The sequence below is a fragment of the Hyperoodon ampullatus genome (genome assembly GCF_949752795.1).
Source record: "Hyperoodon ampullatus genome assembly, chromosome: 10".
In the NCBI taxonomy this organism is placed as follows: domain Eukaryota; kingdom Metazoa; phylum Chordata; class Mammalia; order Artiodactyla; family Ziphiidae; genus Hyperoodon; species Hyperoodon ampullatus.
Genome location: NC_136923.1, coordinates 73,107,621 through 73,120,578, shown reverse-complemented (window position 1 = coordinate 73,120,578; position 12,958 = coordinate 73,107,621). Strand labels below are relative to the sequence as shown.

Sequence of the window (12,958 nt, the reverse complement as noted above, 5' to 3'; positions counted from 1 at the left end):
CCCCGCCCCCGCCCCAGGCTCCGCCCCGCCCCCGCCAGGCTCTCTCAGTCGCTGGCCCTGAGCGCCCTCTGGCGTCTGCGCATGCTCCCTACTCCCTGCTCCCTACTGCAAAGTCCTCCACAGGGACCTTCTAGGCTGCGCGCCGGTCGCCCCCGATCGGGTCCGCCCGCCCGCAGCGTCTCGTCGGTGCTACCGGTGACCTCTGACCCCGCCGCCACGGGGCGGGGAGGCCTTAGCTCCGGGCGGGCGGCGGCTGCTGCAGCGGGACCCGGGAGCGGGGCCCGGCGCCGCCCGGGCCGCGGGGCGATGTGAGTCGGGGCGCGGCGGGGCGGGGGCGAGGCGGCTCCACCGAGGCCGCACCGCGCCGCGCCGCAGTCTCCACTCCCTCCCAAGGAAGCCCCGGGCGGGCGGGCGGGCGGTGGAAACCCGGGGCTGGGGGCGGGGATCCAGGGACGACGCGCGGCCCTGACCTCCCCTATTCCTTCCCGGTATCTAGAAATTCGCCTGTTACCTAAATCTGTCTCTAATCCCCCAGAACCACCCCACCCCCACCCCCGGACACACCTTCATGTGTCCTGGAGCCCTCAGAACCCCTCACTCCTGCAAATTCCCCTGATACGCTCACAGAGCACCATTCTCTCCTGGATGCCCCCAAATGCTTCCACCGCCCTGAAATTCCTCTGAGTCTTCATGCCCCCCATTCTCCTTGCACCGTGCTCAAGTCCAAAAAATTTGTCCACATTTCCCTGATCCCTCTCATACGTTTTGAGTCCCTATAACCTCAAACTCCCACCCCCAATCCACACCTGTCTCAGACCAGCGACCCCTTCTCCTCCCACCCGATGTAACCCCCCTCGTTGGGCTGTCGTGATATGTCCTGGTATCTTAAAGAGAAGTGAAGGGGACAGGAAAAGGTGCAGCGCCTCCCCCATCTTGCAGCCTGTAGTTCTTGGCTTCACCCCCAGACTCCCTGTTGGTGGCTCAAGCCCCAGTATTTACCCAGCTGTCTGCCTTTAGGCTGTGCATACCTTCCTCATCCTGCTGCCGCCTTCCAGAGAGTAAGCCAGACCAAGAGGGTAGGGGTCCTTTCACCTGGGAAGTGTCCAAGGATGCAGAGCCCCGGGGGCCCTGGGAAATGACATTGTTTTTCCAGAGCAGGAGGGTGGGATTTCAAGGATCTCCAGGGTACTGGCTTGTCGACTTGTCCACCTAGGGCTCAGATTACTGAAATTTTGATTGATTGTTAGCATTTATGTTAACTTTTAGGCCTTTCAGAGTTTGGAGAACAGAAAATCTATCAAGCTTCCACATGTGAGATTGAAGGAGCTTGTCCTAGAAGAGGAAAATGTTGATTTAGCTATGTTTGTCCTACAAACTTACCTCTAGAGGTTATTGAAGCTAGAAGTTCCACAGTTGACAGATGTTTCCCTTCAAAACTAAGGCCTTGGGGTGGGAGTTGGGGGTGGTGATGGAGAATCTACTTTGCAGACTCTCCCAGATACTTAGTAGCAATGAAAAAGGCTACTGCTTTCCTGAATCTTAAGCCATTGCTCTTTCTAATACATCTTAGTGTCCTTTTGAGAAAGCTCTCTGTAGAGTTCAAGTTCTCAGCAAAGGTAAGGTGATGATCTTGGTATTGGTTTTAACAGGATTCAGATGGGGTCTAGAGGTGACTTAAAATATCCTGGGCTGCCTCAGACTTCAAAGTCACTGATGTGAGGGGAGTCTGTCCCTCTCAGGGCCTATGGGGCTTAGAATTTGTGGTCCCTTTGCTCTTGATCTCACTTCCTTCATTGGTGTTTCTGTCCCATTAGGGCTGGAACAGATATCCAGGTGGGATGGACTGACAGCAAGTCAGTTTCATTAACAGTTGGGGGTGAGAATGGAAGGTTTCCACTAACCTGTGGTCTCTGTCTCCTATGCTAGGTGAGCCCCAGGTGTGTCCCAGGGAGATCCAGGTGACTTCTCTGCAGACTGCTTGCCATGACACCCCACCAAGAACAGGGGGAATAAAGTGGGGGTCCTTCCCCATGCCCCTCCCATGGTCAGCTCCCCGATGGCCTGGGTGAGGTGAGAGCTGTGTATAGGAGCCACTTTTCTGGAGTTTTCCAAGTTGAGAGGAGTAGAGGGTGCAAGTCAGCATTGTTCAAGGCTTTACACTTTCAGCGGGAGTTCTAGAAGGATATCTAATCCTGCTGGTTCATTTCTTGCAGAAAGTTGCAAACCCATAACTTCTGGTTGGGGTCGGTCCATGTGTTTGCTTGCTCCCTTAGGTCACTGTAGCCTGGTGGTGTCACCTCCATCCTAGGCACAGGCCCAACTGTTGTGATGTCTAATTCGAGTGCCATAATCCTTGAGGAAAAAACCAGATATTAAGGCCTCTGTTCTCCCCTTTGGACAAAGGGGAGCAAACCCAGCGTTTGTTTTTTTAAAGAAGAAATACCAACTGAAGGTTATAAAAGTAGTGTCCTGTTTTAAATGTTCAATCTCCTGAGTCTATCTCTTGACCATAACGTAACATCTCATCTGAAGAGAACATCAAAAAGATAAATTTGAGGTGGATGTTGGGATGGTGGTGAGGAAAGAAAAGAGAGGATTTGGATGATGTGGAAGGAGTGAGGTGGAAAAGGAGAAACAAGGAGAAAGGTCCAGGCCAAAGCGTCTGGGACTCCCAACTACAGTTTCTTCACTGAATCTGGAGGAGGGCACTGGGCTGGCACCCAACTCCTGATGCAGATCACTTCATCTGGGTCCTTACTTTTTTTTCTTTTTTTTTTTTTGCGGTACGCGGGCCTCTCACTGTTGTGGCCGCTCCCGTTGCGGAGCACAGGCTCCGGACGCGCAGGCTCAGCGGTCATGGCTCACGGGCCCAGCAGCTCCGCGGCATGTGGGATCTTCCTGGACCGGGGCATGAACCCGTGTCCCCTGCATCGGCAGGCGCACTCTCAACCACTGCGCCACCAGGGAAGCCCTGGATCCCTACTTTTAACCATGCTTTTCCTGCTGCCCAGGCTGCCCTTCCCTATCATTACGTCAGTCAGAATCCTACATGCTTCTCAAGGTCCAGATCAAATGTTGCCCCTAAGAAGCTCTCTCCATCCCCCCATCAGCATTAATCCTTAACACGTCCTAACTTGAATTAATGTTTATCCAGTGTGTGTCTGGCCCTGGATTGAGAATGTGAATTCCTTGAGGGAGGGACTGTGAGTCTTAGACAGAGTAGGTGATCAGAACGAGGTGGTTCGGCCAGAGTTCCCCAGAGCAGGGCTTTTGGGAGCTGACCTCAATGACCTTCCTGTCCCTTGTGTTTTTCCCTAGGGCGGGCCGGCTGCTCTGACACCATGGGGAGCTGCTGCAGCTGCCTGAACAGAGACAGCGTCCCAGACAACCACCCCAGCAAGTTCAAGGTACCCACATCCCCCTCCTCTCCCACATTCCCAGCATGGCCTCCTGGGCTTGGCCTGAGCTGTCGAGTTGCTTCAGCCTCCCTAGAGAAGGTGAAATGACTGGCTGAGGTTGTGGGCTTCGCAAGCCCAGGACCTCTGAGCAGTGCCAAGGAAAACAGGCTCAGGCCACTGCCTTTTTTGTGGCTCTTGGTATTACTAAGAATGAAGAAATGCCGCAATAGAGTAACAGAGATTGTGCTTTCAGAATGTTTACTCCTGTCAGTGTAGCTTTGTAACTTTACATTATAACTTTTCGGAGAAAACAACAGAAGTCTGTATTTGTGAATTCACATGTGTCAAGTATTTCAAACAGTGCTTAACACATGTTAAGCAGAGTATTAGTGTTTGCTATTTGCTTTGGGAAGCTGAGGCCCGGCCCAGTGGACCTGTGTGCACCCCTGCCTTGCTCCTTCCACCTCCCTGTAGGGGGCGCCCCCTCCTCACCCTGGCATCTTGAGGCCCAGGTTTCTCCTGCTCACCAAAAGAGGGAGCCCTCAGCAAGGTCCTGCAGTTGGGGAGGTGGTGGAGGCCTTTATATTTGTTCCGCTTGGGTTTGACTCTCCCAGGGTCTTAAGATTTTGAACTTACAATAGAACCTCTTCTCCCATTAACATCTGGTCCTTGGATACCAGCCATGGACCATTTGGGGTCATCTAACTTTGCACGTCTAACCATCTGACCTTGGGGGTCGACTAACCACCCCTCCTCTCACTGCCCAAATGACAAAACTAAGGCCTAGAGAACTGTAGTGGGTCAGCGGCACTGCTTCATCCATGTCCCAGTAATCGTGTGGCATTCCCAGTGGCTCACGGACCTGGACACACTTGTTGGACTCACCCATTAACCCTTCTGTCCCCTGCCCCTGCCAGGTGACGAATGTGGATGATGAGGGGGTGGAGCTGGGCTCCGGAGTGATGGAGCTGACGCAGAGCGAGCTGGTGCTGCACCTGCATCGGCGCGAGGCTGTCCGCTGGCCTTACCTCTGCCTGCGGCGCTATGGCTACGACTCCAACCTCTTCTCTTTTGAGAGTGGCCGCCGGTGTCAGACTGGCCAGGGTGAGTACCAGCCCCTGCCTCACGCTGGGATGGGGGCTTGTGCGCCTGGGACAGGTATTGGGGCTGGAAGTCGTAGCTTGAGGGACAGTGGGGAAGTCTGTCCACTTGGCAGGTGTTGCCCAGAGAAGGGAAGGGTCGTGGCCAAGAGCACACAGACTCCCAGTGTGGGACTCCCAGGCCAGTGCTTCTTCTCTTCGATCATTGCCATTGGGTGGCTCTGTGAGGTCGTTTGTTGCACAGCCCATGGGAAGGAGCCAGTGCTCCCAGACCTGGGAAAGCAAGCGATTCCTCCTCCCTCTCTTACTCTAGTTTCAGGGTCCCTCTTACCCCCTAAGTAGGAACAAACTGAGCCCCAAGTCATATACCCTGGTTCCTGTGTATAATGAAAGGCCAGGCAAGAGCTCTGGCTGCCTTGGGGCCGTGTGGCGTGGGAGTGATAGATTTGGGGAGGTCCGTGGTATACAGAGTAACCCTCACGAGGTTAATCTTTGTCTCCTGTCACCTGTGGGTGGTGGAGTGTGATGTATTCTGCCTTCTTCCCCTTTCTCCCTGCAGCCAGAGGTCAGGGAGGGGTGGGTTGCTCCATGAAGTCAAGGCTGGGGCCAGCCATGGCTCTTTGAAGGGGTGGCATGGTCTGGGCCTTCTTTGAGGACACAGGCCTAAGCTCTGCTAGAAGGAATCCCACAAGGGATTGTGTTCAATGCAGTGCGGAGGTGTGACTGCAGGGATGGAATGAGCAAGCTCCTCTGATGAGGCCACCAACACAACAGTGTGTCTCTGAGGTTGTACTGGCTGGGGGAGCCCTCCCCTCTGTGCACCTTACCTTTGGAACTCATGAGGCAGAAGCAGTTAACGCTGGCTGAGCAGAGAGAGGAGAGGAAGGGGCCTCTCTGCTCCCGGTGGTGATTAATCCACACTGGAGATCCCAGAGGAGCTCCCTGGGCCCCGACACAGGGTTATTCTAAAACTCCAGGCTTTCCCAGCCTTTTCTAAGCTCTTGACATACCTTGGAATGAGCCATAATAAATAGAATAGAATGAGGAAAGAAGAGCCCTATTTCTTCCCCTCCTTTCTATCCTTCTCATCCCATTCCTGCAGACCTCATACCCCAACCTAGTTTGTCTTTGTTTGGAACATGCACATGTACATCCCAAGTGGCTTCCCCTGAGTCCTGGGTCCCACCGTTACACAGCGGGAGTGCAGAATCCCAGGCTGGCCCAACACCCCAAGAGCATCTTTGGATCCCCGGAGTCATGTGTGTTCAGCCCAGCCCTGCTGTGCTAGGACCGTGAGTTGCTGCCTTAGAGTTTGAGGGGCTGTAAGGCTGGCTGCATGGAGGAGCCACATGGTTGCTTTGCCATATTTGTCCTTTAGCTAGTCAGCCCATCCTTCCTTTCTGCACCAAACTTCAAGCTCCATAAGGCCAGGGGCCTATACACGGAAGACAGTCACTCTCTGGCCTGGCACTGGACTAAGTATGCAGTGAATAAGCAGTGAACAGGACAGACCCTCCCACCCTCAAAGAGCTTAGAGGCTGTTGGGCATAGAGCTGAGGGCTGGTGCCCTGGCGGAGCTCATTTTTCTGGGGAGTAAGGGGCGGCAGGCAGAGCAAGATGGGGGCAGCATGTGCGGTGGAGTGGTCACTCATCTGACACTGTCCCTTCCACTTTGATTTTTTACTTCGCTTCCCTTCACCCTGGTGCACACACATCCTTATGAAAAGGAGTTAACCTCGGAGGAATGTAGCTGAAGTATTAGATCTTAAGATGGTGGTAATGGATAGAGTGTGTTAGGGTGGGCCGCGGGGGCCTGGGGCCAGCTCCTCCTGTGGCTCTTAGACTTTGGAGGGTGCTGGGGAGAATGCTCAGTGTGAGGGCCTCTCCCACCCCTCTGCAGGCCTGGGACTGGAGGTCAGGGACTTGTCCTGAGCTCTGTGCATCTGTTCAGCCTCTCTGGTCCTTCCCTATAGGACACAGGGTCAGAGGAGCCTCATTTCTTCCTCTCCTTCTTCAGGGATATTTGCATTTAAGTGTTCCCGGGCCGAGGAAATCTTCAATCTCCTCCAGGATCTGATGCAGTGCAACAGCATCAATGTGATGGAAGAGCCGGTCATCATCACCCGCAACAGCCACCCGGCTGAGCTCGACCTCCCTCGGGCCCCCCAGCCTCCCAGTGGTGAGGAGACCCCCCCACCGCCTCAGCACCCCAGTGCACACGCACATGCATGCACAAACATAGCCCCAGGAAGCACCAGTCTTGGAGGCATGAGTCAGGCAGGCAGGCGAGGGGATGGCTGGGTGAGCCAGGCTTCCAGGACCGTCATCCATCATCCGACGACTCCTAGGGATGGATAAGTCCTGGCCTGGGCTAGTCAGGTGACTCAAGCGGAGGCTGGGGAGTCCAGGGCCTTGTATTGATGGATGGTCGGGGAACAGACAGGAAGACATAGGGTTTCCATGGAAACGGCAGTCTGGAGCTGTTTTGCTTCCTTCCTTCTGTCTACTGGATCATACCCATATACCTTTCCTGACGGCTTATGCAGGCATCTCTGCCCATGGCTGTCTGGAGAGGTTCCCACAATTTCTGCTTGTTCATTCACTGAATCACACTGAGCACCTGCTCTGTGTCTGGCACTCCATCGGCTGGCCCGTGGGGGACAGAAGAAATAGGAACACAGTCCTTGATTTCGAGGAGCTTCCCTGGAGCTCAGTGGCAGAGCTGGAATGAGGTGAAGGGTCGGTCCAGTGACGACAAGATGTGCCTTAAGTGTTTCAGATAAGGCTGTGATGGGGAAGTGGGGTTCAAGCTGAGCTGTGAGGGAAAGAAAGGGTAGGGTTTGGAGAACAGATACAAGGTGAAGATAATGGGGGACTGCCAGTTCAGCGGGGCTGACCCCCTGGGGGCCTTGGGAGTGTCTCCCCTCCACTTGGAGGAGTCCCAGGATGCCACACACACGGTTGCAGGTAGTTGCCAGGTGGTTTAAGGACCTTCTTGTCTCCTGTGTGCCCAGCTCTAGGCTACACCGTCTCCAGCTTCTCCAATGGCTTCCCTGGCTGCCCGGGAGAGGGTCTGCGATTCTCAGTGCCCCGGCGCCCCTCGACAAGCAGCCTGCGACACCCCTCGTTTGGGGAGGAGTCCACCCATGCCCTCATTGCCCCCGATGAGCAGGTGAGCAAGTGGCTGCCCGGCGTCTTCCTGTGGGTCTGGGTGGGGGTCGGGGGTCGGGAAATATGGCACCTCCTCCCAGTGAGGATCATGAGAGGGAAGAAAGTGGATAGAGTCCCTTCCTGTCCCAAGAAAGGGAGGCAGCTTCCCTGGAAGGCTAGGAGGACAAGGAAGAGGAGGAGACTGCAGCTCCTTTTCCCTGTGCTTCTCTTCTCTCATCCTGTCCCCTGTTCTCTCCTTCCTCTCTGCCCTCGGACCCTCCTGCCCTTGGACTCTTCCCCTCCAGTCCCACACCTACGTCAACACGCCAGCCAGTGAGGATGAGCACCGCAGGAGCCGGCACTGCCTGCAGCCCCTGCCTGAGGGCCGGGCGCCCCTTGCCCCGCAGGCCTGGGGCCCCGAACAGCGGGACCCGCAGGTGTTCCTACAGCCGGGCCGAGTGAAGTTCGTGTTGGGCCCCACCCCGGCTCGGCGGCACATGACCAAGTGCCAAGGCCTCTGCCCCAGCCTGCATCACCCGCTCCACCACGACAATAACAACGAGGGCCCTTCCGAGTGCCCAGCCCGGCCCAAGTGCACCTACGAGAACATCAGTGGGGGTCTGCGGCTGGGCGCAGGCTGGAGACTGAGCCCGGAGGAGCCAGGCTGGAATGGCCTCGCCCAGCGCCGGGCCGCGCTGCTGCACTACGAGAACCTGCCCTCCCTGCCCCCCGTGTGGGAGAGCCAGGCCCAGCAGCTGGGGGAGGAGGCCGGGGATGACGGAGACTCGAGGGACGGGCTTACACCCTCCTCCAACGGCTTCCCTGAAGGCGAGGAGGATGAGACCCCACTGCAGAAGCCCACCAGCACCCGGGCTGCCCTCCGCAGCCACAGCAGCTTTCCTGTGCCGCTGACCCGCCACCGAGGCTCCCCGAGGGTCTTCAACTTTGATTTCCGCCGGCCGGGCCCCGAGCCCCCCAGGCAGCTCAACTACATCCAGGTGGAGCTGAAGGGTTGGGGTGGAGACCGCCCCAAGGGGCCCCAGAACCCCTCAGCCCCCCAAGCCCCCGTGCCCACCACGCACCCTGCCCGCAGCTCAGACTCCTATGCTGTGATTGACCTCAAAAAGACCGTGGCCATGTCCAACCTGCAGAGGGCTCTGCCCCGCGATGATGGCACCGCCAGGAAAACCCGGCACAACAGCACCGACCTGCCTCTGTAGGGACGTCCCTCCACCCGCCTGGCAACCTCCGCCTCCCGCTCCTGTGCTCCGAACCCGCACGCCCGGGGTTGGGGTTGCTTCGCAGAAGGGCCTGCACTGGCCGGAGTCCCCAAAGGTATCAGCCACTGAGTCTCCCGGTCTCCTCTCCGAGTCGGGGACAGAAGAGGGTGACCAAGTGAGGAGGTAACTGCGACGTAAACTGTGAAGGGCCCCGTGATTGCATTTCGCACCCTCTTGTTATGTCATCTGTCTCGTCTGTCGTCTGTGTGTTTTTTTGGTTGAAATTTGGAAACATTTTGTACCTGTTGATTTTATTTATCAGTTTATTTTTCTATTTATTGTTTTAAATGTAATTTAACATATTTATTATTAATATAATTATTTTTAAATTCTGACTTGGTGGATGATGTCGAAGTCTTAGGGAGTCTTTCCTGGCATGGTGCTGAGGTGGGAGTCGGGGAGGCCTAACAGAGGTAAGGGTTTCACTCTGGGAGATTTGGGGTGATTGTGGTTTTTGTGACAAGTCATGACCATTTCTTTTTCTCCTCCAAGAAGCTGTGGCCCAGACTGAAAGTTGCCAGGGGTGGCTGCTCTGTCAAAGTAAAGTGACAGGACAGCTAGAGTCCTAGATGCAGAAAGGGGATCTGTAAGGAAAGCTACCCTGATGAGATAAAACCCTGACTCTCTGAGGTTGGCAATGTGTGGGGGAAATTGGGGGGCGGGGGTCGCTTCACCAGATTCACCTCTGGAATCCCTCACTGAGTCTCCCTTCTGCCACCAGGTGGGTCCCATTGGGTACTTAACTGCTCTCCTGTACCACCTTGGTCCACAGGTGGGCCCTGGGTCCTCTTTTGGCACCGTCAACATGGCAAGGTCAAGATTAGGACCTTTAAACAGGACTTTAATGAAAGCCCAGGAAGAGCAAAAAACAAAAGGGGAAAAACAGTGTAATATGTAAGTGAATAATCTGACTTACAAAGTGGGACTTCCCCGGAGAAGTACTCCCCGGGAATGGACTCTTTGGGGCCCCTCTGACCTACTGCAGGGGTGGTCCCCTGACAGAGCCACCACATCTGAACGCCTGCCTGGGAGCCCGGGGTCTGTACAGGGCTGCACACACCACCCACCCAGGGCTGTGGTTGCGGAAGCTCCCCTTCCCTGTCCAGAGGCTGCCTCTTTTCTCTTCCTCCTCCCACCAGCCTCCCTGCCTCAAGACTCCCTGTCTCGGGCTTCCCTGGTGCAGTGGTTGAGAGTCTGCCTGCCGATGCAGGGGACACGAGTTCATGCCCCAGTCCGGGAAGATCCCACATGCTGCGGAGCGGCTAGGCCCGTGAGCCATGGCCACTGGGCCTGTGCGTCCGGAGCCTGTGCTCTGCAAAGGGAGAGGCCACGACAGTGAGAGGCCCGCGTACCACACACACAAAAAAAAGACTCCCTGTCTCAAACCCCTGAACGGTTAATCTCCAGGAAATCTAGTGTCTGCGATGAGGCACTCAGGGCCCTGGTGAGGAGTAGGAGCAGGGTTTGTCCAAGATTTAGGGACAAGCCTTCTTGTCTCTGGTCACCGTTTGTACCCCAGCTCCCTGCCCTGTGGAGCGAGCAGACCTGTCCTCCACACCAAGGAAACAGGCGAGGGTGGGGCCCACCCAATTCCCTTCTCCTCCTGCTGTCTTAACCACTGCCTGGGCCTCAATTCTGGGAGCACCCTTTCCCCTGGGCAGGGATTAGACCAACCGGCTTCCAGACGCCCCTGACCTTGGGTGTCACTCTGTCCAGGAAATGGACAAAGAGGACTGGCTACAGAGGATGTGAGAGGCCTTTCACCTGGGGCCCAGTAGGGTCCAAGGGTACAGCTGGCACCGAACCCTTCTCTCCTTTATATGCTTTTTTTTTTTTTTTGCGGTACGCGGGCCTCTCACTGTTGTGGCCTCCGGACGCGCAGGCTCAGCGGTCATGGCTCACGGGCCCAGCCGCTCCGCGGCATGTGGGATCTTCCCAGACCAGGGCACGAACCCGTGTCCCCTGCATCGGCAGGCGGACTCCCAACCACTGCGCCACCAGGGAAGCCCTCTCCTTTATATGCTTTTGATCTCTGGACCAGAGGAATCACCTGCAGCAGGCTGGATTCATGAACTTTTCCCCACACTGTGGTAGGGCAGTACTGTCCCCTCTCTGCAGCTCACCCAGACAGGCAGCTCAATTCTGCTTTCTCCACGTCCTCCCACGCTACCCCTGCTCCTCCTTTTGGCCTCCACGGTCAGGAGCAATGGACTCTCCAAACAGGATGACCAAGGTGGGGGGCAGGCATGGTCGTGCCAGGACCAGGCCGAGGGCCCCTGGCTATGCTAGTGACTCATGGGTGTGCTCAGGACCCTCCTTATTCGTGGACCGTGTCATGGGGGAGTCAGGAGCTTGGCTTGAGTCAAGAGGCCGGGTTCTGCTGCTGACTTGGCTATTATCTCTGCTCTCTTAAGCATTTGGTCACCCCAAATAGGCCTCAGCTTTTGCCCCTGGAAAACACAGAGCTAATTGTGAGAAGTAGCCAATGAGATGATGAACGTGGCACCACTTTATAAAGCAGACCGACGTGGGCAAGCTGTCTTAACCCAGCTGCTCCCCCGGAAAAAAACCACTGGTCATCGCAACTCTTCAGCCCCTGAGACCGACCTCAGGCTCATCGCTGCGCCTTCGCTGAACAACTCAAGGAAAAGCAGTTCCGCCTCACTCTCAGGGGTCGCCAGGTCTTGGTCAGAGCCTGGCGGTTCCCCCAGAGCAAGCTGTAATCGCTTCAGTCTGCATATTTGTGGGGCATTGGGTGGGGGTCCAGGACATGTCCCAGGAATTGGCTTCCAGCCCAGTGTGGCCGCCAACCTTCCCCATCCCCTCCCCAGGGCACTGCCTCTGACCCACAAGGTCTACTCTAGGAATTTTCCTCTGGTGGAGCGGGTAGGGTATGAGCGGATGGCTTTCCTGGCGGGGAGGGGCGGGTGGGAGTGATGCCCAGGAGGGCGACCGAGGCTCCTGTGTCTGAGCCTGTCCTGCCAACATCAGGGCGTGGTGTGCGGACAGAATCTGTTTCCATCACCATCATCGTCCAGTGATCCCCACCAACATGGTGAATGTTTGCTGACTGCTCAGTTCTCTTAGTTAGAATCAGGCCCTCCCCACCCCCTGGGTGGCCCTCAGGAAAGGACAGGAGCCAGCATCCTGTCCAGGAGTGACATTTCAGGTCAGACCAGGAGGGGCCCTCCCGGAGCCCACCCCTGGGTAATAATAGCACTTTACAAGGGTATAAACATGGGCGGCTTTCCACAGGGCCTTATAGACCATTTATCTCTTTCGGCTGGCTGGGCTGGATTGTTATCACCACAGTGCAGAGGAGGAAGCAGGTCAAGAGGTGAAGTGACTTGCCTCAGGCCATGAAGTTAATTAGTGGCTTGAGCTGGGGCTGCCTGCCAGTCGTGTGTCTTTCCCAGGCACTTCTCCCAACCTGGCCTCAAGGGGCTTAGTTCCCTCAGGTGGGCTGCGGGGAGAGCATGTTGGGTGCTGCCCTGGACAGGAGTGGGCCAGGTGTCGGCAAGGGCCACATTCCCCAGTGTTCGCACTCAGGAATCTTTTTGAATTCCAAGCCAGGGCCTTGTCTGGTTGACAGCAAGGTGAACCTGATTTCCCCTAGGGTTGGCCCAATGCCCACCCACGGACCGTGCCCCTCTACCCTTTCGATGCCTTGGAATGGCTCCCATTTTGTAGGTGGGTGTGCCGGAGGGGGCCTGACCTCGCCCGCCCCCCGCTGCCTTCTCCTCCAGGCATCTCAGCCCCACAAGAGGCCCTGAGCTTTGGCGGGTTCTCTGACAATACTTTCAAGGGGAGTCATACAGGTGGAGGAGGGTTTATAATGAGGGACCCCCCCGAGACCCCAGAAAGGCCATGGGAGGCTGAGGCAGGGGTGAGAGGGGCTGTGTGGACCCCTCAGGGCTCTGTATCTACAGAATCACAGAGTCCAGGATGGAATCTTGTAGGTCAGCTAAGCTGGGATGCATACGGGGATCCCTTCAACAGGATTCCTGGAGATGCTTATCAGGTTTCTGCT

At 56.3% G+C, this 12,958-nt stretch overlaps 1 protein-coding gene across 2 annotated transcripts; it reads left to right on the top strand.

Moving 5' to 3' along the window:
- Positions 1-3,341: 3,341 nt before the first annotated feature.
- Positions 3,342-8,868, top strand: FRS3 (fibroblast growth factor receptor substrate 3; the record flags this gene model as incomplete). Of its 2 annotated transcripts, none has more annotated exons than XM_079713535.1 (5): positions 3,342-3,407; positions 4,316-4,502; positions 6,516-6,677; positions 7,519-7,670; positions 7,954-8,868. In XM_079713535.1, the coding sequence occupies 5 exons, from the start codon at positions 3,342-3,344 to the stop codon at positions 8,866-8,868; spliced, it is 1,482 nt and encodes a 493-aa protein (XP_079569661.1). The 2 variants fall into 2 exon arrangements, with proteins under 2 accessions (XP_079569661.1, XP_079569660.1); XM_079713534.1 differs by having other exon boundaries at positions 7,513-7,670.
- Between the last annotated feature and the right edge of the window lie 4,090 nt (positions 8,869-12,958).